The following is a 26,512-nucleotide window of genomic DNA, read 5'->3' on the forward strand; positions in this document are numbered from 1 at the left end:
AGGAAAGGAAAGGAAAGGAAAGGAAAGGAAAGGAAAGGAAAGGAAAGGAAAGGAAAGGAAAGGAAAGGAAAGGAAAGGAAAGGAAAGGAAAGGAAAAAAGGAAAAGGAAAAGGAAAAGGAAAAGGAAAAGGAAAGGAAACAGAAAAAAGAGAGATACATGTACCATTAAAATACCCTTTCTATAATAAGGTATTACAATAATGTGTAACTGAAATAAAGATCTGCAGGGAGGAAGTTTGAAGCACATACCTTCTTCCACGCCTTTGCTATAGATTCATGTAAACCATAAGGAAGCAACACCTGTAAGCCTTCGCAGGTACCATATATCTGACGACACACAGAAATAAAAGCTCCTTTAACTACAGGCAACATTTCCGATCCAGAAAAAATAGAAATATCTTCTTCAAGAAGTTTCTTTGAAAACTTGGCGATTATATGAGCACCTGTAAGACTAAGAAAAGATCACAAATGTGACCCCCAAACCCAATTGAGCCTGACATCATGGAGCACTAACAAACAGCTTGTCTCCACACCGATCACTTACTAGCTCCCTTTTACATATCTCATAAGCTTTGACTAACAAGTCAGTATGCCTGGTTCACCAATGTGCATGTGTGCAGTCATGACAAAGGTTTCTGTGGCACACAGGAAAGGGTTAGTCCTGCCAATCCATGAGCATGGGAGATCTTTCCATCTTTGAGCTGTTGCTCCCATTCCTGTTACAATAACAGCATACACACCCTATCTCAAAGCTTGATCGTTTTCCTGGAAATAATAGTAGCAGAGATGAAAAAAATGTTTCCAATGTGAAAGCTGCTGTTTTAAGTATTTTAATGTGCTTACATTGTTTTTTTTTTTTCTAAAATCCTTTAAAACGGGAGTTAAAAGATTACAGAATATATGTACAGATTACAGAAGTAGCTTGCATAATAACACACAGATAATGATGAGAGAGAAGCAAGATCACTTTGTCTAACACCAGAGAGAAGCAATACTGACACTTTTTCTAGATTTAAAAAAAAAAAAAAAAGCAATAAGCATGAGGTGTGAGAGAGCCGTCAAGCCTCCGGTGCCTCCCCACAGCTGTACAAACACGTTTCCATCCTTGCCTTGTATATGCAACCCAGTGTACACCACCAAATGACAAAAATCTCTATTTTCAATGTAGTGTAAAAAAAATTATAACTTTTAGTTATGCAGCCCATATGAAATTTCTTTTTAGTCTCTCAAGTAAGTCATTTCCCCTAGTTGGGTTTGTTTAAATTACACTCCCTATAAGTCCTGCAGGTTATGCTATGGGATTTATACTCCCTGTGAAGTTTTTCTCCAAGTCAATGATTCAATAGTTTTTTGTTTGAATAACTGTTTCCCCACAGTATCTTCCCATTTCCTCAAATGTTCTCGAAGATAATAATTAGGTCTGAGGCTTAAACCTTAGTTCTTTGTTTCTTCCTTGGTAAATAGCTTCATTGGTGATGTGTGGCTCCTGCATAAGCCACTTACATGGTGGTCTCAATTTAGGTGATATTAAAAATTAGCCTGGCAGATGCACCACGCTTGCATTTCTAGTAAGAAGGGCTTTTTCACCAAATGATTTTAGTAATTATTGTATTGATTAACAAGATTTCATGACGAAATACTTCATGAATATTTTCTGATTCAAGAATTTTGTTGGTATTTAGCAATTAGACTTCTGCAAAGAATGTTTCCTGGGTAACTTATTAAAAGTACAGTGTACAGGAAAGTTGGAAAAATATTCTAATATCAATTTGCAAAGTAATAAATATACTTGGTATCATAGCAACATCAAAAAATTATTCAGTTCATGTGTGCTTTATTTTGACTATTTTAATATCTTTTTAATCAATGTTTTTTATAGACCTAATAATATTTCACCCTATTGTACCCATTACTTTTTCATCCTTAAGTTACATGTCTTAAGAAAGTAGAATCTTTCTTGAGGAACTTTTGGCACTATCCTGCTAGTTTTAAACAGCTACCTTGTTTTCTAGAATAAAAATTATGTATGAATAATTCTGTGTACTTCTTGTTCCTGACCTAGAAACAGTCATTTCTTCAAAGCTTCCTGTACCCCCTTATGGGGAAAAAAGAAAGATACAAAGATAACACAATGCAGGAATCTGCTGTCAATAATATCATTCCTTCTAGGTCTTTGCCAGGGTAGTGACCTGAAAAAAAATCTTTTTAGAAAAAAAAGTAAGTTCATAATTGCATTTCCATTATGTGCTGAACAGTCAGAATTATGTTTCTTTAATTTTATGATTTTATATTGTATCTTACACTGAAAAATCTTAGTTCCAAATGCCATTACCTAGTCATCTATTATCCATAAAAATTTCAAAATAACACCAATACTGCTTCTAAAAATACCAAATGCAGCTGGCATTGAAGATTATTTCCCTTACACTACACCCAACTACAGTTCAATCACATTGAGAATACCTGAAGTAATTTTCTTTCTACACAACTTTATCACTAACCAGCCTGTTACGTTTGCTTACTTGTTGGTTTCACAGGTTTTAAAAATTGTGAGTTCTTCTTTACTTTGTTTATCATTTGGAGCCTAAAGCGACTATTTAATTGTAACCTAAAATCTAAGTATGATCAATGTATATCCCATGGGGAACATTTCTCCATGTATGGTTTCTTCTGTTCCCTGGAACTAACCTGATTAATCAATCTATCTAAGCGATATAAGCAAATGGATGGCTCCTACTTTCCTGTCCACAGAGGGCAGTCTGTAAATATTCATCTGTCCTTTCTCTTTTTTCACTGAATGCCAACACTAACAGCATAAGCTGTCCAGAAAAACACTGCCAATTCTGTGTGGGGTGTGTGTGCATAACAGAGTCACGGAACAACCTCGAGATCAGGGGACAATTGCAGCAGTCACATCTCCAGTTCTACCATGTGAGTCCCAGCAATTAAATACAGGTCATCAAGTTTAGTACATAGCACATTTCCCTGCTAAGACATTCCCTAGCCCCCTAATTCCTTTTTACAGCTAGCAAGCTGCTCATTGCTCCAATGTGAAAAACAAAATTTAATGAGCCGGACTCTTTCTAATTGCATTTGCAAACATTCCAACCTTTCTACTAAGGAAACAATCAGGGTACGACACAATGATAATCAGAAGTCACTTTTGGTAGTTTATATCTTGTTTGTCCCACTTCAATGTGACAGAACCTTTCTTTAAAAACAAAAATACATACACACCCTAGAGGCAGTATCTGGCAAACCCCTGATTTATCCAAATTAACAATATTTATACAGAAACAGAAAACTTATATAAGTATATAAGGCCAGGTATACTAGCACTTTTGTATTTTAGTTTTCCTAATCAGTATTTTTTTTAATTTTATAGGCTTTGCTACCAAAAACAAAAACCTTGCAAATAAATAAATTTGTCACATAGTCAAATTACCTTACTGCTTTTAGTATTCTTTCATTGTTTTGTGTATTTGGTGTTCTGATTATTATGTGATGGGAGGAATTTTTTTTCTGTTCCAATTTATTTGGAGTTCTGTAGGCTTCTTGTATGTTCATGGGCATCTCTTTCTTTCGGTTAGTGAAGTTTTCTTCTATAATTTTGTTGAAGATATTTACTGGCCCTTTAAGTTGGGAATCTTCACTCTCTTCTGTACCTATTATCCTTAGGTTTGGTTTTCTCACTGTGTCCTGGATTTCCTGGATGTTTTGGGTTAGGAGCTTTTTGCATTTTGCATTTTGCATTTTCTTTGACTGTTGTGCCAATGTTTTCTATGGTATCTTCTGCACCTGAGATTCTCTCTTCTATCTCCTGTATTCTGTTGGTGATGCTTGTATCTATGACTCCTGATCTCTTTCCTAGGTTTTCTAACTCCAGGATTGTCTCCCTTTGTGATTTCTCTATTGTTTCTGCTTCCTTTTTTAGATCCTGGATGATTTTGTTCAACTTTTTCACCTGTTTGTTTGTATTTTCCTGCAATTCTTTAAGAAATTTTTGTGTTTCCTCTTTAAGGGCTTCTACCTGGTTTGATTGTTTGTTTGGTTTTTTGTTGTTATTTTGGTTTGTTTTTTTGTTTTTGGGGGGTTGTTGTTGGTTTGGGGTTTTTGTTGTTTGTTTGTTTGTTTGTCTTGGTTTTTTGAGACAGGGTTTCTTTCTATAGCCCTGGCTGTCCTGGAACTCACTCTGTAGACCAGGCTCCCAAGTACTGGGATTAAACGCATGAGCCATCACTGCCCGATTTGGCTTCTACCTGTTTACCTGTGTTCTCCTGTATTTTTTTATGTCCTTCTTAAAGTCCTCTATCATGATCATGAAATGTGATTTTAAATCCAAATCTTGGTTTTTTTTTTGTTTTTTGTTTTTGTTTTTTTTGGGTTTTTTTGGTTTTTTTGTTTGTTTGTTTTGTTTTTTTTTTTTTTTTTTTTGGTGTAGTGAGGTATTTAGGACTTGCTGTAGTGGGAGAACTGGATTCTGATGATGCCAAGTAGCCTTAGTTTCTGTTGCTTAGCTTCTTGCCCTTGCCTCTTGCCATCTGGTGCTAGCTGATCTTGCTGTCTCTGACTAGAGCTTGTCCCTTCTGTAGGCCTGTGAGCTTGCAATATTTGATCTTTGGTGTGGCTATACTCCTGGGAAACCAGCTCTCTCCTGGCGGGATTTGGGGGGGGGGCATTCTTAGCTCCAGAGCAAATATGGACACAGGAAGGATCCTGTCCCCAGCTGCTGCTATGCTCTTCCTGTGCCCTGAGAGCTCCTGGCATGTCCTGCTTTGGACAGTTATTGGTGTTTAAGTAACGGCCTCACCTCTGAGCTTAGGAGTAAGAACACTCCTAGGAGACCAGCTTTTTCCTAGTGGGATTTGGGTGTGGAGAGCTGTGGGTCAGCCTTAGCTCCTGGGCCCATTTCTAACTTATAAAACCAACACTGTAGTAATATCAAAAAACAAAGATATTCCAGGTTCCAAGGCTAATGTCATTTGTCAATGTAGCAAAGATTCACAATAACCACTAGAAACTCAAAGCCACAATGGGGAAGAGGAATGGGCACCAAAACCAGGTGTGATTTAGCCCCTGAGTATGGCTGTTTGGCATTTACAAGCCAATTAATGTAATTTATCATATCAACTGGCTGAGTACATTTAGGGAGGCAAGGTCTGAGGCACAGTCTGCTATCTATAAAAGGGGAAGTGGGATAAAATCTGAATAAATTACAGCAAACTAAAATAAGAGTATAATGCTAAAATAAAATGATCTATTATTCTGTACTCACCCAAAAGAAATGTCCATGTTGTACTTAAGAACTGAGATCTCAAGGTGGCATATATGATGGCATTTTTACTAACCAAGAGTAAACACTTTCATAGGTTCACAGGTTTGCTGAAGTATCACACCATCAGAAGCACAGAGTCTAGAAGCACTTGAAGTCTAAGTACCACAATATTACCATGGGAAAGGCAGAGTTAGGACAGGGTAACAGAAGAGGAGGAAAGGTGTGCCTTCTCCTTTATGAATCTGTTTGACATGAACTAACTTCTTGTGGCTTCAGAAGGCTGTGAGATGGTCTTTGGGAACAGGTAAGAAGATGTTGGATCCCATCTGGAATGAGTGTTACTATCCTTACTGCAAGCTAAGCTTAGTTAAGAAGGGGCTGAAGGGGTGGCCCCATTGTTAAGGGCACTTACTACTCTTGCAGAAGATCCAGGTACCCAGCACTTGCATGGCAGCTCACAACTGTCTGTAACTCCCCTTCCAGGGCATCCAATACACTGTTATACTCTCCAGGTATGCCTGAATGCATGAATGTAGTGTGTATAAAGTCATGCCGGCATATATACATACACACACAGAAAAACAATAAGCATTTTAAAAAGACTTTTCAAAGATAGTTTAATATGAACCTGTTCAGAAAACCTAAGTACACCCAAATAGTTAGAAGATTAAAACATACACGCACCTCTCTTCTTCAGAAGAGTTCATATTTTCTCCATACAGAAGTAAAATGAGTCCTTCCTCTACAGAAGCAATTCTTGCCAAAATATCAGCTATATGAATTAGAGCTGTTTCAGAGCAATCTGGAGCAGCCTGCACATTAAAAATAAAAATAATAATGATGACAAGACAAATCATATAATTGTACATTGTAGTAGGGGTGATGCATGCAATCTAATATGGCAAGTACAACAGAAACCTTCACAACTGCTGGTTGTGAAATAACATATCTGAGGTACATGAATCATTAGATGATATTCTTTTACTAGCTGAGCTGATGAGGCAAATAAATCCAAGATTTTAACATAAGCCAGTTATTGAGAATCACTGGCTGTGTTACAGATTCAAGGGTAATTCTGGCTACCAAATGTGATATAGTTCTATACCAATCTGCATTTTCTTCTATTTTTCAGGCACCACATTCCTACAAATTCATTGTATCATATATGCTAATACACTATGGTTTTGTCTAATTGATGCCATCCCCTTATATACCTCGCTAGATAAAGGTTGACAAGGGACAGCCAGTTCATGAGTTGGATAACAGCCAATAATATCATCCACTTGGAAAACAAATTGGACCAATAATATCTTCTTACTTTAAGTGGAAGCATTAATAGACTGGCCAACATATAAGAAAATATCAAAAACAAAAATTAAAACCTAGAAGTTATATTAGTGAAGAAGTTGGCCAACAGAAACTCTCGTTATTTTCAGGGTCTACTTATTGCTTTATGCCTTCATGGATGCTGATATCCATATTCTATATATTTTAAAATGTGATTATATTAACTGATTTGGTGGTGATATGTCCATTGTGGGTGTTACCATTCCCTAGTTTGGATTGTGGACTATGTAAGTGTAGGAAGATTGCAGAGCAGTAGTATGTATGTATTTGTCTCGATTCCTTAACTGTGGAATGCAACATGAATGGGTCCTTAAAGCTCCTAGGTCTCTACCATGACAGACTGCCCCTTGAACTGGGAGCTAAAAACATAAGCATGCCTTATTGTTTTCTATACTTATAATACCCAGTACAGAGCATTGACATGGTAGTGAATCACTACATCACTACATGTACCTCATATTCATATGTATACGTGTATGTATGTATGTTCTGTGTGTACACAGAAAATAGAGATGTAGATATACTTGAGTGCACATACACACATATGACTATCCATCCACCCCAACTCTATTAGATAATATGTTTCCATACAAAGTACTTTTTCTGACACCTGTATCTAAAATGTATTCCTTCTCTCATATGTATTAATACATAGTCATAACTGTGTCCACATATTTTGCCATACAAACATATTTGCTTTAGAACTTTCTGTTACTCATGCTAAATATTTCCCATTTAGAAAGTGATTAGAGTGGCATCCTTAAATAAAGGTGTGAGCATGCCTTACTGTCTCCCATATTGGTGCCACCCACACAAAGCACTGACACAGCAGTGACTCCATAGGTGACGTTGATTATCTTAAATTAGGTACTAGAGAGCTACTGTGTGTCAGTAGACTAGCCTATACTTAAAAAGATACAATTCAGAGCCAGCAAAACAGCACTTGCCACCCAGGCTTGATGACCTGAGTTGGAACCCTGATGAAAAAAGAGAAAAGACTAAAAAAGTTCTCACCTGACCTCGACATACACAGCACAGCATGTGAATACCATCCGAAATAAATAAATAAATACAATACAATACCAAAAATGCAAATAATAAGTCAAACACAGGGCTGACTGCAGAACCCAGGAAAGGACATTTTCACGCATAGCAGGCATCACTCGTGGGAGGAGGGAATTTAAAAAGCAGAGAGTGTATCATAGCACTGTTTACAAAATGTGAACAGTGTATGCATACAGAAAACTTGGTAAATGAAAAGTTGAAAACAGTGACATTAATGCAACCAACAACAATCCACAAGGTATTTGTGACCCAGTGAAGTGTGAAGGAGGGAGGGAGAAGAAACAGGTAAAGATGCTACAAAGCAGATGAAAGATATTTTAACTCCCAGCCCAGTGTGCACTCTAAAGTCACTGCTCCATAGATTATGTGAGAGAAGTGGTGGGCTACGTTAGACACACAGCAGTCCTGGTGAGGATGCCATCATCACCGCTGTCATGTGTTGGCTGTCTGAGGGAGAACAGGCCACCTCCCTCAACCTCAGTTTATTCTCTGGTGAAAGCATGGGAAGTGCACTGGGTGCACTGGAGAGAGCACGGATGTTCAGCTCTGAGGGCTGCACACACTGTCTTTCTCACTCCACTTCTCCCAAACGGCAGAGCTGACTCTTCAGGAATATTTCCAACAGCTATAAAACTGTCATTAGAATACGTAAGGCATACACAAGATTTATTACATTCACAAGACAAATAGCTTCTTAATAGTATAACTTTTTTCTAAGTTTTTCCCACCAAGAGAACTGAGTTTGATTACGAAAAAAAATAAGATGTGGTCTGTGGGTGTACAGTCCTACCACCCATCACAACTAATAAATCAAATAACTGCATACACTATGACTTATCAAATAGAGATCCTCAGGAGCACAAAACCAAAAATTACACGTAAGAAGTATCTGTCAGAAAGCATCGCAACCACGTCAGGAGAGTAGAGCCACTGGCTGCTGACCAGTCCCAGCTGCTGCAGCAGTTCCCCTTCCTCTCCAGTGACACCCACCACAGTTCCTTTCATCAGGTTATGAATGGGCTGGAGAAGCGCCTCTGTCACTGTGCTGTTGTATAAGCACTCAACTGCACATTCTTTCTGGTCGCAGAGCATCCGCAGAATGTCAGTCACCATACTTGCAGGAGAATAATTCTCTGAGAACCAGAAAGCACACAGCAGAAAGTCAAAGCGCTGCCTACTTCTGCTTCCCACTGTGCACTGGCTGCTATTCCACAAAGGTCAAGGGGAGCTTGGTTGTTTGAAAAAAAAAAAAAAAAGTCATACAACTAAAGCCCAGAAGATGAGAATTATAAACTGAAGCTTATCTCATTTAGCTAACTATCACTTCAAGCTAATTTAAAAAAATACAAAAGACAATGTAACATCTTTCAGTTAGACGCCAAATCACACCTTGATATTGAAGATATGGCTGGAAGAAGACTCAACTTTTAGCCTCTCAGAAAACAAGTTCATTACATTCACTGTTGTTCCTTTTCTTACTGTATGTGAGTGCATGAGCTCAATAGGAAATTAAATGAAACATTCATATTAAACTACAGGCAAAGGGAAGACACCAAAGAATGGATGCCTCCAGAAGGTGGTACACTATGTGACCACAAAAACAGAAAATAGAGGAAAATAGAGGCATGGCCAAGATCATCCTCCAAAACATGAGCTAGGAAACCGAAAGGGTCCACAGTGGCACATGGTGGGAACCGCAACTGAAACGAATGTGACTTTCTGATTAGATATTTAGTTGAATTAATTTGATTAGATATTTAATCTAACCTCCTTATACAAATGTGAAATGAGTCCCTTAGAAATGGTATAATACTAACAAGATTTTTAATTCATTCCATAAGGGTGCAAACTTCAACTTCATACCTGACCAGAAGAAAAAGGATTTAGTGACTTTTCATTCAGTTCTAGATGAGAAACCTTGTTTGCAATGACAAACACTATGTGTGAATACTTACCTGTTGACATAATAGAAGTAAATGCCTACTGAGCATTGCACTAAGCTTAGCAGTCTGAGAAGACAGAGACAGCCGACTAGACTGTAAGCCACATTACTGAGTACCTTTAACAAGGGAAGAGCATGTTCAGTCTACACAGTGCTGTAGAAGCATGTAGCAGGCAGGGGTCCTATACTCTGTTGTATAAATGCTATAAAGACAGAAGAGGTCTAGGAATCATAATAAGACTGATACACTGTTATAACCACGCAGGAAAATCCTTCTGGCTGACACATATATTCTATGACTAACATGTAGCCCAATCCATTTTTTTTCTCTTATTCCATTTTCTCTCAGAATTTGTCCTACCATTTCCATGTTATTTCCCAATTTTAAAAGACTATGGTCTACATTATTATTTCTGACATTATATTTTACTTTGAAGATTTATATAGAGATTAAAAAAGAAAAGGAGAAGTTATTTTAAATGGTAATAATTTAAAACATTATTACAAGTGGGTCAACACATAAGAGTAAGTGGCAATTTACAATAAAGCATAGAGAGATCCTCTTTTACTTTATATTTAACAAAGAAGATCCTGAAAACAACTGAATTTTTGGATTTGAAACATGTGACTGTGCCCTGGATCTTCCCTCTTCAAAAAAGAAAGCATTTATTTTTAATTTGACAAGAGGCACAGCTGAAAGATGCTGAATTTTAAAAGATTTTGGATCTTAGAAAAGACTGAATTTCTTTTTTATTTTATTTTATTTTTTATTGATTATTTTATCTATTTACATTTCAAATGTTATCCTCCTCCTTCCCTGGATTTCTTAAAGAGACTACATTTTTAGGTATTTGAATTTTTTTTAAAGATTTATTTGTTTTATATAAATGAGTATACTATGCTGTCACCATCTTCTAACATACCAGAAGAGGGAATCAGATCCCATTATAGATAGTTGTAAGCCACCATGTGGTTGCTGGGAATTGAACTCAGGATCTCTGGAAGAACAGTCAGTGCTTTTAACTGCTGAGCCATCTCTACAGCCCATGGTGTTTGACTTCTTAAAGACTATGGGACTTTTAAATTATGGAATATTTTAATACTGTGATGATCTTATTAATGTGAGATCTTGGGGGTGAATGAGAAAGTAGAGATTGTTGCTTACTAGTGTTCTGTTTCTGTATCAAGTTGGCAAGGGTTCAGTTGTGCTGGCTAGCTTTATGTCAACTTGACACAATCTACAGTCATTCTTATGTCAATTTGACACAATCTACAGTCATTCTTAAGAGAAGACACCTCACTTGGGGAAATGCCTCAATAAGATCAAACTATAGGCAAGCCATTAGAGCATTTTCTTAATGAATGATTGATGGAGGAGGGCCCAGCCAATGAGGTAGAGCCACCACTGAGCAGGTGGTCCTGGGTTCTATAAGAAAACAGATGAGCAAGGCAGTATGCAGCAGTCATCCATGGCCTCTGCATCAGCTCCTGCCTCTAGATTCCTGCCCTGTTTGAGTTCCTGTCCTGACTTCCTTCAACAGTGATATGAAAGTGTAAGCCAAATGAACCTGTTCCTCCCCATGTTGCTGCGGTAATGGTGTTTCATCAATACAATAGTAAAACCCTAATTAGGATAAACTAAAAACAGCAAGCTGATCAAAATACCTTGGAAACACAAAGGGCAAAAAAAAAACATCAAAAAGAGAGCATATCAATTAATCAAATTTCCCTTGATATCCTTTGAGAACACTTTTATATTAAGAAAACATTAAGATTCTCAGCCAAACTGACTTGAAATTAAAACATTAATAGATGAGAAATGTCTTAAAACATCTATGAACAAAATGAAATTTCATGGCTTACTTCAGAACCAATGTAATGTCTTACAAGTAATGCTGAGTCTTAAACCCATTTACCAAAATAGGTAAATAACTCAAATATCTAGACAAGCGAATACTCAAACATTTTGATTATTGCTTTTCCTCCATTTAAAATACATGGATTAAAGGTTGAATATACACAAGAGTTAATCAATCAATAATCAACTTAGGGATGAGGTATTTACCTGAATACACGATGGATGTCATCTTTGGACAACTTGGTGAATAATAGATAATTTGAGTAAACAACACCAGCAGACTTGTGAGGGATACTGAATCTTTACAAAAGAAAACAAAGAAGTAATTTGTAACATGCTTACAATCTAAAAAATATTTAACTGCATTCCACTCACCTCTAAAATTGCGTCATAATTTCTACGTAAACCCAGGCAGGCGTGAGCTGTGAACCAAGACACATCACTCCAGCATGGAGCACAGCTATGATCCCAGAGCCTTGCTATGTTCAGGCACAGTTCTGCCATTGGTTTGGAGCTGATCATAGAAACCCACAACAGACATATGGGAATCACTAGAGCTATTTAAGTCAATTCACTTATGATAAGTAAAATTCATCTTAATATGTTGGTTCTGCTGAATTCTTTAGTACAGCAGAACATGGCCAGCATTTTTTTTTCCATCACAGACTAGGTATTAAGTAATTGAAGTTTTTGTCACAAAGACAAATGGTGGTAACTGTAGTACAGTTATCCATTCACAATCACCAAATAAATAATGACTATAATGGCTTGCCAAATAAGCCATTTTAGCATATTTACCTTTCATGTTTTCCACATGGCACAAAATAGTCTATTTAATAGTTAAAATACATGCTCGGCTCACAGGGCACCAGCCAGATGGAATACCAAGTTCAGTCCATAGGTACATTTTACCAAGTCTTGCTATAGACTCTTTCATTAAAACGTTCTGGAAAATCTATAATTTAAAGATGATTGCTGGTTTCTGTTATTCTCAAACTCAGTTTTGAAATGAGTTGTGATTGTTTATAAGGCAAATACAGTTGTTAAAAAAGAATATAAATGCTAAATTTATTATAGATGAGAGGCATGTAAAGTTAAGTTGAATACCTGCAAAAATATCAAATGTATTCAATAGTCTTTGTAGTTTTGTAAAAGCCAGCAATACCATATGAAATAGTACCTCTTTAACTGAAGAGCTCATGATGTCCCCACTCTGTCTTAAACTATATGACACAGCCTTGAAATTGTAAGAGAAGTACATAATGCCCTGTCAGTTCTCAAGGAGCTAAAATAAATTAGAGCAAATAAAACAACTAGACAAGAGCATCACAATGAACAGACTCTGAAGCAGTTCCAATAAAGTACAGTTCTTATGATAAGGCTGACAAGCTAAGATGAGAATTTCCACTTTTAAAACGTCTCAGAGGCCCTGAAGCCATGTTCAGATTGGACTGAGTTGGAAGACCCATAGGACTCATATAATCAAGTTCACATGACACATTATAATAATACTATGGAAGGCAAAATCAAAAACAAAGGTTACAGAAGATGAAATACAGAGCAAACCAGGCACAAACTTGTGAGAGCCTCTCCTAAGGGAATCATGAAGAATATATTCCATTACTCCAGATAATCTCACTAGAGAAGCAGTGCCCAGGGTTCTCATAGGCAAGGTGAACACTTAGATGTCCTCTGCCTTGTACCTATCAAAATCTTAAAGTCCCAAAAGCAAACCTGGAGTTCAGCGTAAATGGTGATATTGGCTTCTACAAGTAGGTTAGGCACAGGGAAGAGTCCACAAACAATTTAAGTGCCCTTATTGGTGCTGGGACTAATATGACCCCAACTCCCCACGGGGCAGCCAGGAGCCAAGCTTGCAAAGAGGCCATTCTAAGGAAAGCAGCCTTAGGCATACTATGTTGACTTTCCTGCATGACAATAAACATGGCATATTATCCACCAAGGCCATAACATTTACTGTCAATGTGAAGGTTTGCTGAACTCTGCTCCATACTGTGTTTTTTGTAGGGATATAACATCTTGGAAGAATTAAAGATGATCACTGATCTCTATTTGATAAAATAAATGAAACAGAATAAAAACATGATATGATACTCTCCCCAGCATCATCATATGTGCTGGCTTTTTTGCATCTACTTGACACAAGCTAGAGTCATTTGAGAGGAGGGATCAGCAACTGAGAAAAATGCTTCCATAAAATCAGGCTGTAGGCAAACCTATAGGGCATTTTCTTAACTAGTGATACATGGTTGGCTGCACCAGTTCATTCTAGATGGTGCCAGTTCTGCACTGGTGGTCCTGAGTTCTATAAGAAAGCAGACTGAGCAAGTTATAAGGAGTAAGTCAATAATTAACAATCATTCATGGCCTCTGCATCAGGTCCTGTCTCCAGGTCCCTACCGTGAGTTCCTGTCATGGCTTTCCTCAGTGATGGACTTAGAAGCTTTAAGGTGAAATAGAGGCTTTCCTCCACAACTTATTTTGGTCATGGGATGCAAAGTACCACTCCTCCATGACCTCTGCTTCAGGTCTTCGTATTGAATTCTCCAGGTTGCTCTTCTGAATTCCTTTCCTGAGTTCTCTTCATGGTAGACTATGTACTATAAAGTAAAATGAAGCCTCTCACCATCAAGGTGCTTTTGGTCACAGTGTTTTATTACAATGAAGAGCAAAAGTAATATGGCACCATAGCAGATACTGTGGAAGTTTGGATAAGCATGACCTCAATAGGCTCATTGATTCGATGCGTAGCCATCAGGCAGTGGCACTACTTGAAAAGGATTAGGAGGTCTGGCCTTGGTGGAGGAAGTATGGCCCAATCCACACCCAGTGTCCCTCTCTTCCTTCTGCCTGTGTATCAGGATGTAAAACTCTCAGCTCCTTCTACAGCACCATGTCTGCCTGTGTACCACCATACTCCCAGCCATGAGAATAATGAACTTAACTCTCTAAAACTGCAAGGCAGCCCTAAAGAAATTCTCTATTGTATAAGAGTTGCCTTGGTCATGGTGTCTCTTCACACTGATTGAACGGTGACCAAGACAAGTTTATAAATGTGAGCCTGTGTACTATAAATCTTATCATACCTTTTCCTACTCATTAGTCCTAATTACACTTACCTTTTCTATTCTTCAGCTTTATGGGGAATAATTTCCTGCCTTGTGTATAGATCAACAATCTTCCTAAAAGGCACAGTGAGTGAATGAAATAAATATACTGCAATTCTTGTCCTGAATAATAGAAACTTTTTTGCTTGTTTCCTTAAAAGAGAAATGAACAAGAACATTTATTTTAATGATATTATATTTTACAATACTTGTCTTCAGGCCTACCTGAAAATCAAACCTAATATCTGTATTGCAGAACCAACTGGTATAAATGTTAAACATTTTTCTTATTATTTCTAACTACCTTTGATAATAGATTAGAGGGAAAGTAATTATAAAACTAGTAACTACTGTTTCCTGGCTTCAGATTATTATCAGATTGCGGAAGTTATCCATCACTAAAGACAGACTTCAAAAAAAAAAAAAAAAAAAGGTGAGAAGAAGTCAACAGAGGAAGAATTTCATTTTTAACACTGCGCAGGTTTTAACTGTAAACTTAACCTAGAAACCAACAGAAAGAGAATCTTGATGAGAAATGTGTGTATGTCCTTGGGAAATTGTTTTGATTTTTAACTGATATACAAAGACTCCAGCCATTGTGGGTATAGGATGCCCTCGACAGGGGTTTCAGAATAATACAAAAGAAAAGAGCTAAGTGGGAACAAGCAAGCAAGGTTGTATGTTTTTATTCTATATATATAATTAATTGTGAATGTGATATTTTAAGTTCCTTTTTTAAGTTTCCCATCATAATGGACTATAACCTAGAATCATCAAGCAAATAAATCCTTTCCTCGCATCTGTTGCCATTTGTAACAGCAACAGAAATAAAACTGGAGCAACCATATAAAAAGCCAACACAGATTAAGTCTATGAAAATATTCCAATACTGCACAAACTCTGAAATACATTTGACATAGTTCTTGTCCCAAGCATTTTAAATAAGGGATGTAATACATACAATAGATCATACTGATTACAACTGTTTTTGCAACAAAAATTAGAATTTTTAAAATAAGTATAATTCCATATGTTCTCCATTTATTTATCCCTCACCCATATGTTCAAGTATTGAGTATCACTTTTAAAGGATGTTAATGGATTCAGTGAACTTTAGAACTATTCAGAGGAATAGTGGTAGAACTCAGTCAATAAACTGCTTACTTTGAAAGTACAAGAAATTGAATTTCATCGCCAGAACACATTAAACAAAGAATAAAACAAACAAACAACAATAACAAAGACATAGTGGCACACACTTTTACTAATCCCAGCGCAGGAAAAGTGATACACTATGCTCCTGAGAGTCCTTGGCCTCCCAGTTCAGCCAATTCAGCAAGTGTAGGATAGTGAGAGAGACCCTGTCTCAAGAAAGGCAGAGAGTTTAAAAGGAACAGCATCTAAAGTCAGACTCTGGACTCCACATGCCTATGATATAACATGAGCGAACTTTAGCTAAGATCCTGATATCTGGACTCCACATGCCTATGATGTAACATGCGTGAACTTTAGCTAAGATCCTGATATCTGGACTCCACATGCCTGTGATGTAACATAAGTGAACTTTAGCTAAGATCCTGATATCTGGACTCCACAGGCCTATGATGTAACATGAGTGTACTTTAGCTAAGATCCTGATATCACCCCTGCCTTCTGTGAAATCCCATAAACATAACCTGTCTGGTCTCCATGTCTCTTGGAATACGGTCCCTGGAGCCCCAACAAGCATATCTGATAAGCATTGCTTGATGTTGTATAGTGCTTCTCCAGTCTAGACCTCCAAAATCTTGCAGAATCCTCCCACAAAGCATGTTTAAAGAAATTAAAAACTATAAGGTCAGTTTATCACATTGCTGAACCCCATTCCAAAACATTTCCTTGATCACCTGACAAAAGCAACTTAATTGCAAAGAAGTTTATTTGTGCTCCTAGTCAAGGGCATATAGCCCATCATGTTAGAGAGGAAACTAATAGGACAAGTCCTATGGATCTGTGAGCACCAGATTGCTTGCTCACATCTTGGTAGATCAGGAAGCAAAACAGTTCAGTTCAGAATAGGAACAAGCTAGAACCGTCAAGTGACACTTCCTAGTCAACTCCTGCTTCCAGCAAAAGCCCAACTCGTGAAATAGCCACATCCTTCAAAAACAATGCCTCCAGAGAAGAACAAGTAGTTAAAACACATTAGCCTATGGCAGACAACATTGACATCAAAACCTTAATAACATCTAGCCAGATTCTATACTAATACGTAATTAACTGAGGTAGAAAATCTAAGATTGTACTCTCCTATCTTTATGGCATATTCTCTCTGTTCAATTCCTTGAGTGCCAGAAGGAGTGGAAGGCTATACCAATCCAAAGGCAGCAAAAACAGGAAAAATGACCAAGCATTTGGAAGTAAGTGGCAGAAGAATGCAGTGAAACACCCTCCGTTAGGTAAAAAGCTAAGTAAAGCTAAGACAATGGACATGAGGGTGAGTAAGTGTGAAGGACAACTTCAAATATGAACAGATTAGAAAAGTAAACAAATGTGTGAAGTAACACAAATTTATTGTGAGACATAAAATAGGTCTTCTGTACTTTCTCATCCACTACATGCTTTAAAAAAAAATCAATTATTTATCTTTGAAAATTTTTCATTGCTTTCAGTTTAACAATTTACTCAAGTATAAATCATAAAATATGTTCATATTTTTGAAGTAACTTATTTGCTTAGAAAATAACAATAACAAGATCACAAAATGTATCAGATTAACAGCTTGATCTATAAAATATAAGAAAGATGGCATGAAAAACAGATAATGCAGGGCTGGAAAGATGGCTCAGCAGTTAAGAGCAGAGGATGCTCTTCCAAAGTACCCTGGTTCAATTCCCAGCACCCACATGGCAGCCCACAACTGTCTGTAACTCCAGTTGCATGATTTTACACACACACACACACACACACACACGGAGAGATAGACAGGGAACTCAGATAAAACATCAATGAACATAAAAAATAATAAATTTTTTAAAATGATTGTTTAATGAAAAGGAAAACAGGTGATGCAGAGTGAAATGTTGAAGATCTAAGATGAAGTTCACTGCTTTATAATAAATAATATAACTTCTGCAGTCACTGTGGATGAGGCAATAGGAGCAGAAATAACTAATAAAAGCACTGGTACTCAAAGAAGCTTAAGAAGAACAGGTCACACATGGAACGGAGAGCCAAGTTATGAAGCTCTTACTGAAAACTGGCAGAGAAAAACATAGGGTGGGAGTGGGTGTCCAATCACACACACACACACACACACACACAGTAAATAATCTGCATTTTGTGCATCTTTTGCTGTCACCAAAGCTCATAAGTACTTGATTAAATGACTGGTACAATAGCAGAGGGGAAAGGGTAATGTTCCTACACTCAGAACAAATCAGACATTAGAATCAAGGACATAATAAAGAGGGTCATACAACAAGCACAGCTACAAATTCATTTTGAAAACAGGTATGTTTCTGAAAGTCATTGTACACATCAATGTGTGTGTGTGTGTGTGTGTGTGTGTGTGTGTGTGTGTGTGTGTGTGTGTCTTAGTTAGGATTTACATTGCTATGAAGAAACACCATTACCAAGCCAACTCTTATAAAAGACAGCATTTAATTAAGGCTGGTTTATGGATTCAGAGAGTCAGTCTATTATCATTAAGGCAAGAAGCATGGCAGCATCCAGGCAGGCACAGAGCTAGAGATAAGAATTCTACATCTAATTCAGAAGGCAAACAGGAGAAGACTGGCTTCTAGGCAGCTAGGAAAAAGGTCTCTCAAAGCCCACTCCCTTCCTCCAACACATCTCTAATAGTACTACTCCAAAGGCCAAGCATATTCAAACCACCACTATGTATGTATGTGTGTGTGTGTGTGTGTGTGTGTGTGTGTGTGTGTATATGTGTATATGTGAATATATATGTGTGTGTACCTATGTGTGTATATATATTATAATTTATATTATTATATGAAATATATATTACATGAAAACATGAAAGTGATCTTATCCTGCTATCAACAACAACTAACAAGTCACAGAAAGCTATAATGCACAGCAAGGGTAGTCCTAGGAAAAGAACTTAGAGCTACAGATGCCAATGTTAGCAAACCACACAGATTCAGATAAATAATGACACAGCTAAGGACTTTGGAAAAACAATAACAAGGAAAATTAATAATTGGTAAATAGAAAGGAAAAATTATGATCAGAGAACAAATTAATGACATGAAAATGGGAAAACAATATTATCAATGAGACAAAGAAGAGTAGGTTGGTCACCAGGAGCCTGTGGGACCCCAAGAGCATCCTTTTTCACAAGGAAGCATTTGAAACCCTAGGATTAACCAGCTTGCAACACTACTCCAGCAATCCTCAGAAGAGGCCCACTTAGGACATAGCCTACAGAAGTGAGTTGCACAAGCTTCCCTGAACTCCATCGTCCAGCACTGGACTCGGGCCCAAGGATGCCAAAAGTGTCCTGCTTCCAGTGGAGGCCTGCAGGGACCCCAAAACTACCATCTTTGAATATTTTCCCACCAATCTCTTGCCAGTGGAGTCCACCTGAGGTATAAGCAGCAAAGTACCCGGACCTCCATTCCTCCCACCTTCGAATCATCCAGCCAACACCAAGGAAAACCAGATGCCTATGGGACAGTGTAAGAACAAATTCAACAAAACCCAGAGCAATATGGCATCATGAGAGCCCAGCTATCTTGCAAAAACAAACCCTGGATATACTAATGAAACTGAAGCACAGGAAGACCTTAAATCCAGTCTTTTAAGGGTGATAGAGGACATGAATAAGTCCCTTAAGGAAATACAGGAAAACATATTCAAACAAGTACAGGCTTTAAAAGAAGAAGAAAATACATATAAAGAAATACAGAAAAATACAATCAAACAGGTGCAGGACCTGAAAGGGAAAATGAAAGCAATAAAGAAAACACACAGAGGCAATCCTGGAGATGATAAAATCTAGGAAAGAGAACAGGAACGACAGACACAGCATCACCAACAGAATACAGGATATGGAAGGGAGAATCTCAGGCAGAGTACATATAATAGAAGAAATCAATATATCAGTAGAAGAAAAGGCAAAATCTAACGTATTTCAAGCATGAAATATCTAGGAAATTATGAACACTATGAAAGAACGAGAGAGAGAGAGAGAGAGAGAGAGAGAGAGAGAGAGAGAGAGAGAGAGNAGAGAGAGAGAGAGAGAGAGAGAGAGAGAGAGAGAGAGAGAGATTAAAAGTTGCAAGGGCAAAGGGTCAAGACAGAGCTATCAAAATTATACCCAATTTCTCAATGAAGACTCTAAAATTCAGAAGAGCCTGGACAGACTTTTTGCAGATCCTAAGAGACCTCAGATTTCAGCCCAGAAAACTATACCCAGCAAAACTTCCAGTCACCATAGATGAAGAAACCAAGATATTCTATAGCAAACCAAATTTAAACAATGTTTCCACAAACCAAACCCTACAGAAGATAATACAAGGAAAACACCAACACAATGAGGTGAAAATAATTTGAAACCAGTAAAACCTATAGAAGAGAAACACGCGTACACACACACACACACACACACACACACACACACTCAACCAACACCAACACCAACATCAAAATAACAGAAGGAACAAGCATTGGTCATTAATATCTATCAATATCAATGAACTCCCAGTCATTTGTACCACAGACATGTTTACATATCAGTCTTATTAAGACACCATCCACAATGGCTCTGTGTGTGTGTGTGTGTGTGTGTGTGTGTGTGTGTGTGTGTGTGTGTGTGTGTGTGTGATTAATAGTGTTTTCAGACACTAAGCAAAATAATTTATGCCATTCTCAGGAAAATAGATTCAACTAAAGACAATCATATTAAGAAATTAAGCCAGTATCTGACAAATAGGTCTTCTCTAGATTTTAGTTCCTGTATTTCACACATATAAAATCATGTCTATACATACATATAAATCATGTATACACAAATACACATATATACCTGGGATATTATATATGATATATTATTATATATAATAATTATTATTATATATTTAATATCTTATATACATATTTACCTATAAATATGTATATATGATATTAAAGTAGACGCCAAATCATCTAGGAGAATAAAGGAGAATGGGATGGGAAGTAAGTTAGGGGAAAATAGAGAGGTATGGCAAGGGTGAAATGTGCTCACCACTTCATATACATGCATATTTAAAAACCCGTATGTATGGGAAGAGACAGGAGAGAAGTCCAGAGGGTCAGGAAAGGAATAGAAATATATAGCAGTAGAGGTTGGGGAACAGGGGGAATCACTAGAAAGTTCCAGATGCCTGGGAAATAAGAGGTTCCCAGGACCCAATGGGGATGACATTAGCCGAAATATCCAGCAGAAGGGAGACAGAACCTGAAGAGACCACTTCCAGTAGATAGGCATGGTCCCCAGTTGAAGGATGGGGCCACCAACCCATCTGAAACATTTTTAACCCAGAATTGTTCCTGTGTAAAGGAAAAACAGAGAAAAAAATGGAGCAGAGACTGAGGGAAAGGTCATCCAGAGACTACTGTATATTGGGATCCATCCCATCTGCAGACACCAAACCCAGCACTATTGCTGATGCCAAGAATTGCTTGCAGAGTACTTCTAGTATGGCTGTCCTCTGAGAGGCTCTGCTAGCATCTCACTAAGACAGATGAAGATACAGCCAACCACTGGACTGAGCCCAGGGACCCCAATAGAATGGTTAGGAGAAGGACTGAGGAGCTGAAGGGGATTGCAACCCTATAGGAAGAACAAAAATATCAACTAACTCCCCAGAGTTCCCAGGTACTAAACCACTAACCAAGGAGTATATATGTATAGGTCCATGGCTCCAGCTACATATGTAGCAGAGGATTGCCTTATCTGGTATCAATGGGCGGGGAGACCCTTGGTCCTATGGAAGCTTGATGCTCCAGTGTAGAGAGATGCTAGAGGGGTGAGGTGGGAGTGGGTGGGTTAGGGAGCACCCTCTTAGAGACAAAGCATGGGAGGGATAGGATAGGGGATTGCAGAGGGAAAACTGGGAAGGCGGACAATATCTGCAATGTAAATAAATAAAATAACCAAAAAAAATACAGTAATATATATAATGAATACAATGAAAAATTTAAATTAGATTTTTTTTAAATTTTTTAAGCCATTACTAGGCTGTTTTAAATAAGTTAGCCATTTTAATATATATAATAGAGAAAACAATGCTTACCACAATGCTTTGAATGTCCCAAAATTTCATCAGCTTTCATAGCTTCACATAACTCCAAGTACTGAACACACTGCTGAACTGCTGTAGTTATCTGAGAAAGAAATAATCATAACAACTGATTAGTTCAAGAAATATCTAGTGTCCAAAACGTCAGACATGAATCAAAACTATTAAAAAGTCTAATGAGAGGAACGGGGATATCATGAGGGAAAGATATAGTTCTAGAGTTTCCCGGTATCATGGTGGATCCATCAGGATTCACTACCAGAGGAATCAGATTTAATAGGGCTTACAAGATAAGGTTTAATTGTTGTGCCCAGAGACTAAGTTATCACTGTTTCTGAAAAAAAAAAGAAAAGTCTAATGATGTGTGTGTGCAAAATATTATATGAGATCCTATCACTGAGCGTGCTAATTTTTTAAATTAATTTAACAAAATGGAAACTGGGAAAATTACTCCTATACTTGCTAATGATGGTTAAAATTTAAACAATAGCTGCTGGATAGATGCATAAGAGGTTAACAGCAGTTGTTCTTATGGAAGTTGAGGTTTGATTCCCAGAACCCTCATGGTGGCTCACAACCATATGTAACTCTAGTTCCAGAGAATCCAAAACCTTCTGGACTCTGCGATCAGTAAGTACACACATGGTGCACAGACACACATACAGGCACACATATTTAAACATTTTTAAATAATAAACTATATTTATAGAAATAAAATCTCATTCTTTTTCTAAATGTTCCGTGTACCCAACAAACTCGGACAGTGCCTATTGTAAAAGTCTCCTCTCAGCTCCCTCACCTTGTTGGCTTTTCTTCTCACCACCCAGAAATGTGACAAGTGGATCAAGCATTTGTTCCCACCTCAAATATCAGAATCACATACAACTAATAAAAAATTTTCAAACTCCACAGAACACGGTTACAGTAAAAAATGATGGGCAATCTTGTTGCCCCAAAAGTTTCATTTATCATGTCTCCATTCTTCACAACAGAGATTTCCAACCCCCTTCATCACAGACATACTTCTCTTTAAGTTTTATTTATTTATATTATTTATGTGTATGTGCCTGTGTGAGTTTCTGGGCACCATATGCACTCAGGTGGCCTGAGAGGCCAGAACAGAGCACTGAATCTCTTAAAATGAAGTTACAGGTGGTTGTGAGCTACCATGTGGGTGCTGGAAGCAATTCTGGCTTCTCTATAAGAGTAACAAATGCCTTTAACCACTGAGCCATCTCGCCTGACATACCAACATACTTCTTATAGAGGCTTTTTAATTCTATAATTCTGCCTTATAATTTCTGAACAAAATAGATGCCCTCAGTAAGATAAAGACTAGTGAGAATTGACTTTGGTGACATTTTTGGTGACCAGTCTCAAGTTGTGGGAACAACTAGAGTATAATAAAGGAGTAAGAACTGAAAATGTAAAGGCACCTGACATAAAGAAATAACAGACAGCCACAACTGGTATATGCCGACCGGGGCCATGCTACTTTTTCGATGGGTAAGCAATGGTCACAGGGAGGTTCGATTTCAGGCACTGCTGTTTTGAAATACAGATGTTCACATTGCACATTTGCTTTCAATCTCCTAATCTGAGACCTTGGATCAAACCCAGTCAAATTACCTGGGCATAGAGGCTCTAAACGACCTCTCCATAGACAATGTCACTCAACTTGTCACATGGCAGCCCTGGAAGATGTAAACTGGCCTTCAGTGACCCAAATGGAAAAAGACATCTAGGACCGAACCCTTTCATAGTCATTAGGCATCTGAATATATTTTTTCTTTCTTTTTTTTCTTTCTCTTCTTTCACTGTAAAGCATGACAGCCTGGAGCATAACTGCAAGGTCCTGTGCATCATCCCAGAAAAATCATCAAATCCACAGACGGTCTTCAGATTCTTTTTTCACTTCCAACTTGACGAAATCAAACTTCAGAAGTCCGAACCTACGTCTGGTACGGTGTGCATCTCACACTCAGTACACCTAAAGTGACCACACCTAAGCATCACCATCTCTCCCAGAAAGTGTTCTGCTCCTACTGTGAAAGGCACCTCCACTGAGGGCATTGATCACTCTGCTATCCAAGACTCCAGAGACTGCACATTCGAAAGCCACGGTCTCTAAATCCCGCCTCCTAAATATGGCATTACTGAATCATCTTTGTATCCTGATTCACTGTCACTGTCTTAACTCATACTTCCAAATCTTTTTCTTCATTTACTGTCCAGCCTCTTAACTGTCACTTTTTGCTTTAGCACTTCTCTATAGTATAAAGCTCAACACAATTTCCAACAAAATGAGACTGTCACCCAAAGTGATCTAAAATAGCAGTTGCTTGAAATTGTGAGATTCACAGTAAAATGGATAAAGCAAGAAAAATCATCCTGAGTAGGGTAACCCAGACCCCAAAATACAAATATGATATATAGTCACTTAAATGCAGATGTTAGCTGTTAAGTCTTCAATAAGCAGACTACAATCTGTATAAACACACAGGACATATGGAGGAAGGCACTAGGGAAAAGGGGAGAATCTCCCTAGGAATGGAAAGTAGAATGAATAGTTATTGATGAGTGGGAGGGGGAGGGGGACTTGAAAGGGAAGGTAAAATGAAAAAGGAGAGATAGAAGTGGTTAAGGAAGGGGATGCAGGGAGCATAGCTAAAACTAGGGACCATTTGAGGGGTTATATAGAAACCCACTAGAGTAGAAGCTTCTAAACATATCTCACAGCCAAATGAAATTCCCAGTGCCAGAAATGGGTTAAATCTAATTGAATTATTGGCCAAAGGGTCTCATGGAACCCTCGAAAGTACACATGCTATTGCCAAAATATTGGTTGTTCTCCATACACTGATGGGTAAACACCAACCAAGCCTCAAATTCTTTGATCTACAATGCTGACCTGCCTGCAGGATATGTTGCAGCAATAGTGGCAAAAAGGTTATAGGACTAACTATGCTGGCTAGTTTTATGTCAACTTAACACAAGCTGGAGTTGTCGGAGAGGACGGAGCCTCAATTGAGAAAATGCCTTCATGAGATTGGCTCTAGTCAAGCCTGTAGGGCACTTTCTTAATTAGTAGTTAATGAGGGAGTGTCTAGCCAATTGTGGGTGGGTGTCACCCCTGGGCTGGTAGTCTTGGATTCTGTAAGAAAACAGATTGAGCAAACTATGAGAACCAAGACAGTGAGCAGCACTCCTCCATGTCCTCTGCTTCTAAGTCCAGGTTCCTGCCCTGTAAGAATTCTTGTCCTGACTTCCTTTATTGTGAACAGTGATATGGAAGACTAAGTCAAATAAACCCTTTCCTCCCTCCACTAGCTAGTTTTATGTCAATTTGACCTCATCACAGAAGGAACCTCAACTGAGAAAATGCCTCCATAAGATCTGGATGGAAGGCATTTTCTTAATTAGTGATCAGTGGTGAAGGGCCCAGCCCATTGTGATTGGTGCCATCCCTGGGCTGGTATTCCTGGGTTTCATATGAAAACAGGCTGAGCAAGCCAAGAGGAGCAAGCCAGTAAGCAGCCTCCTCCATGGCTTCTGCATCAACTTCAGCCTCCAGGTTCCGACCCTGAAGAGCTCATGCCCTCACTGCTTTTGATGATTAATTATTATATAGAACTGTGAATGAAATAAATGCTTTTCTGCCCAAGTTACTTTTGGTCATGGTGTTTAATGCCAGCCATAGTAGCACCTAACTAGGACAGAAATCAACCAATATTGACTGGATTTAGGGCACAGTCCATGAAATGGAACCCATCCCTAACACTGCTTAAGTGGCCAAAATCCTGAGACCAGGTAAGCAAGGGACCTAGCAATGAGAAAACTTTGAACACTTAGTCCTAAAGGGGAGATCAAATCTACTCAGGGCTCTGGGAAGTCTGCAGAAGAGACATGGAGATTGTAAAAGCCAGTGGAAATGGAAGGAACCTAGGCCTTCTGGACACACAGGACTGATGCACATATAACCTCACAGAGACTATGGCAGTGCACAGGGCCTGCACTAAGCCAGATGGAGCTCCAACGCTGAGAAAGAAAGTGGACACAAGACTCTATCCCTAACCCAGAAGCTGTCTCCAATTGATAACTATTCACAAAGGAAAAGTAATTCTCTTACAGAGTCTCACTGGGTATATTAAAGGCAGGCCCTTATACATTGTTCCATAATGGCAATGAACATAGGGGTTATTTTTGGGGGGGGAGGGGGGGAGTAAGACATTTGTAATATCCACCTGTATTTGGTATCATTTAAATCAATTTTTGCAAACACAGAAACATTTCTCAGCAAGAGAGGCACAGGCCTCAGAAGCAACAGATCTTCTTGGACAGGGTCCCTTCCAGCTTTCATCCTCAGCCAGGAGGTGGAGCTGATCTTCAGACCTCTGTGCACCTCCCCTGCCAGAGGAGAGCTTGCCTCCAGGGAGTGCTCTGACCCCAGGACTCAGGAGAGAGCTGGCCTCCCAGGAATGCTGACAGAGACTATCAGACTCACAGGAGGAACAAGCTCCAGCCAGAGACACCTAGAACATCGAACACCAGAGATTATCAGATGGGGAAAGGCAAACTTAAGAATATTACTAACAGAAACCAAGACTG

General features: G+C 38.3%; 1 protein-coding gene across 3 annotated transcripts in view; it reads right to left on the reverse strand.

The window, feature by feature from the left end:
- The window catches only part of Tbc1d32 (TBC1 domain family member 32), a 201,917-nt gene that overhangs the window by 134,177 nt on the left and 41,228 nt on the right, over nt 1-26,512 (reverse strand). The window contains exons 11-16 of one of the 3 annotated variants that reach the window (XM_029542476.1): nt 21,899-21,989; nt 14,628-14,690; nt 11,695-11,787; nt 8,678-8,820; nt 5,960-6,087; nt 250-451 (exon numbers count right to left, since the gene is read on the reverse strand). In XM_029542476.1, the coding sequence (XP_029398336.1) occupies nt 250-451; nt 5,960-6,087; nt 8,678-8,820; nt 11,695-11,787; nt 14,628-14,690; nt 21,899-21,989 (720 nt within the window). Of the gene's footprint in view, nt 1-249; nt 452-5,959; nt 6,088-8,677; nt 8,821-11,694; nt 11,788-14,627; nt 14,769-21,898; nt 21,990-26,512 lie in introns of all 3 variants that reach the window. The other 2 variants (XM_029542475.1, XM_029542474.1) reach the window with 2 other exon arrangements.

Source organism: Mus pahari, chromosome 9, assembly GCF_900095145.1.
Source record: "Mus pahari chromosome 9, PAHARI_EIJ_v1.1, whole genome shotgun sequence".
Lineage (NCBI taxonomy): Eukaryota > Metazoa > Chordata > Mammalia > Rodentia > Muridae > Mus > Mus pahari.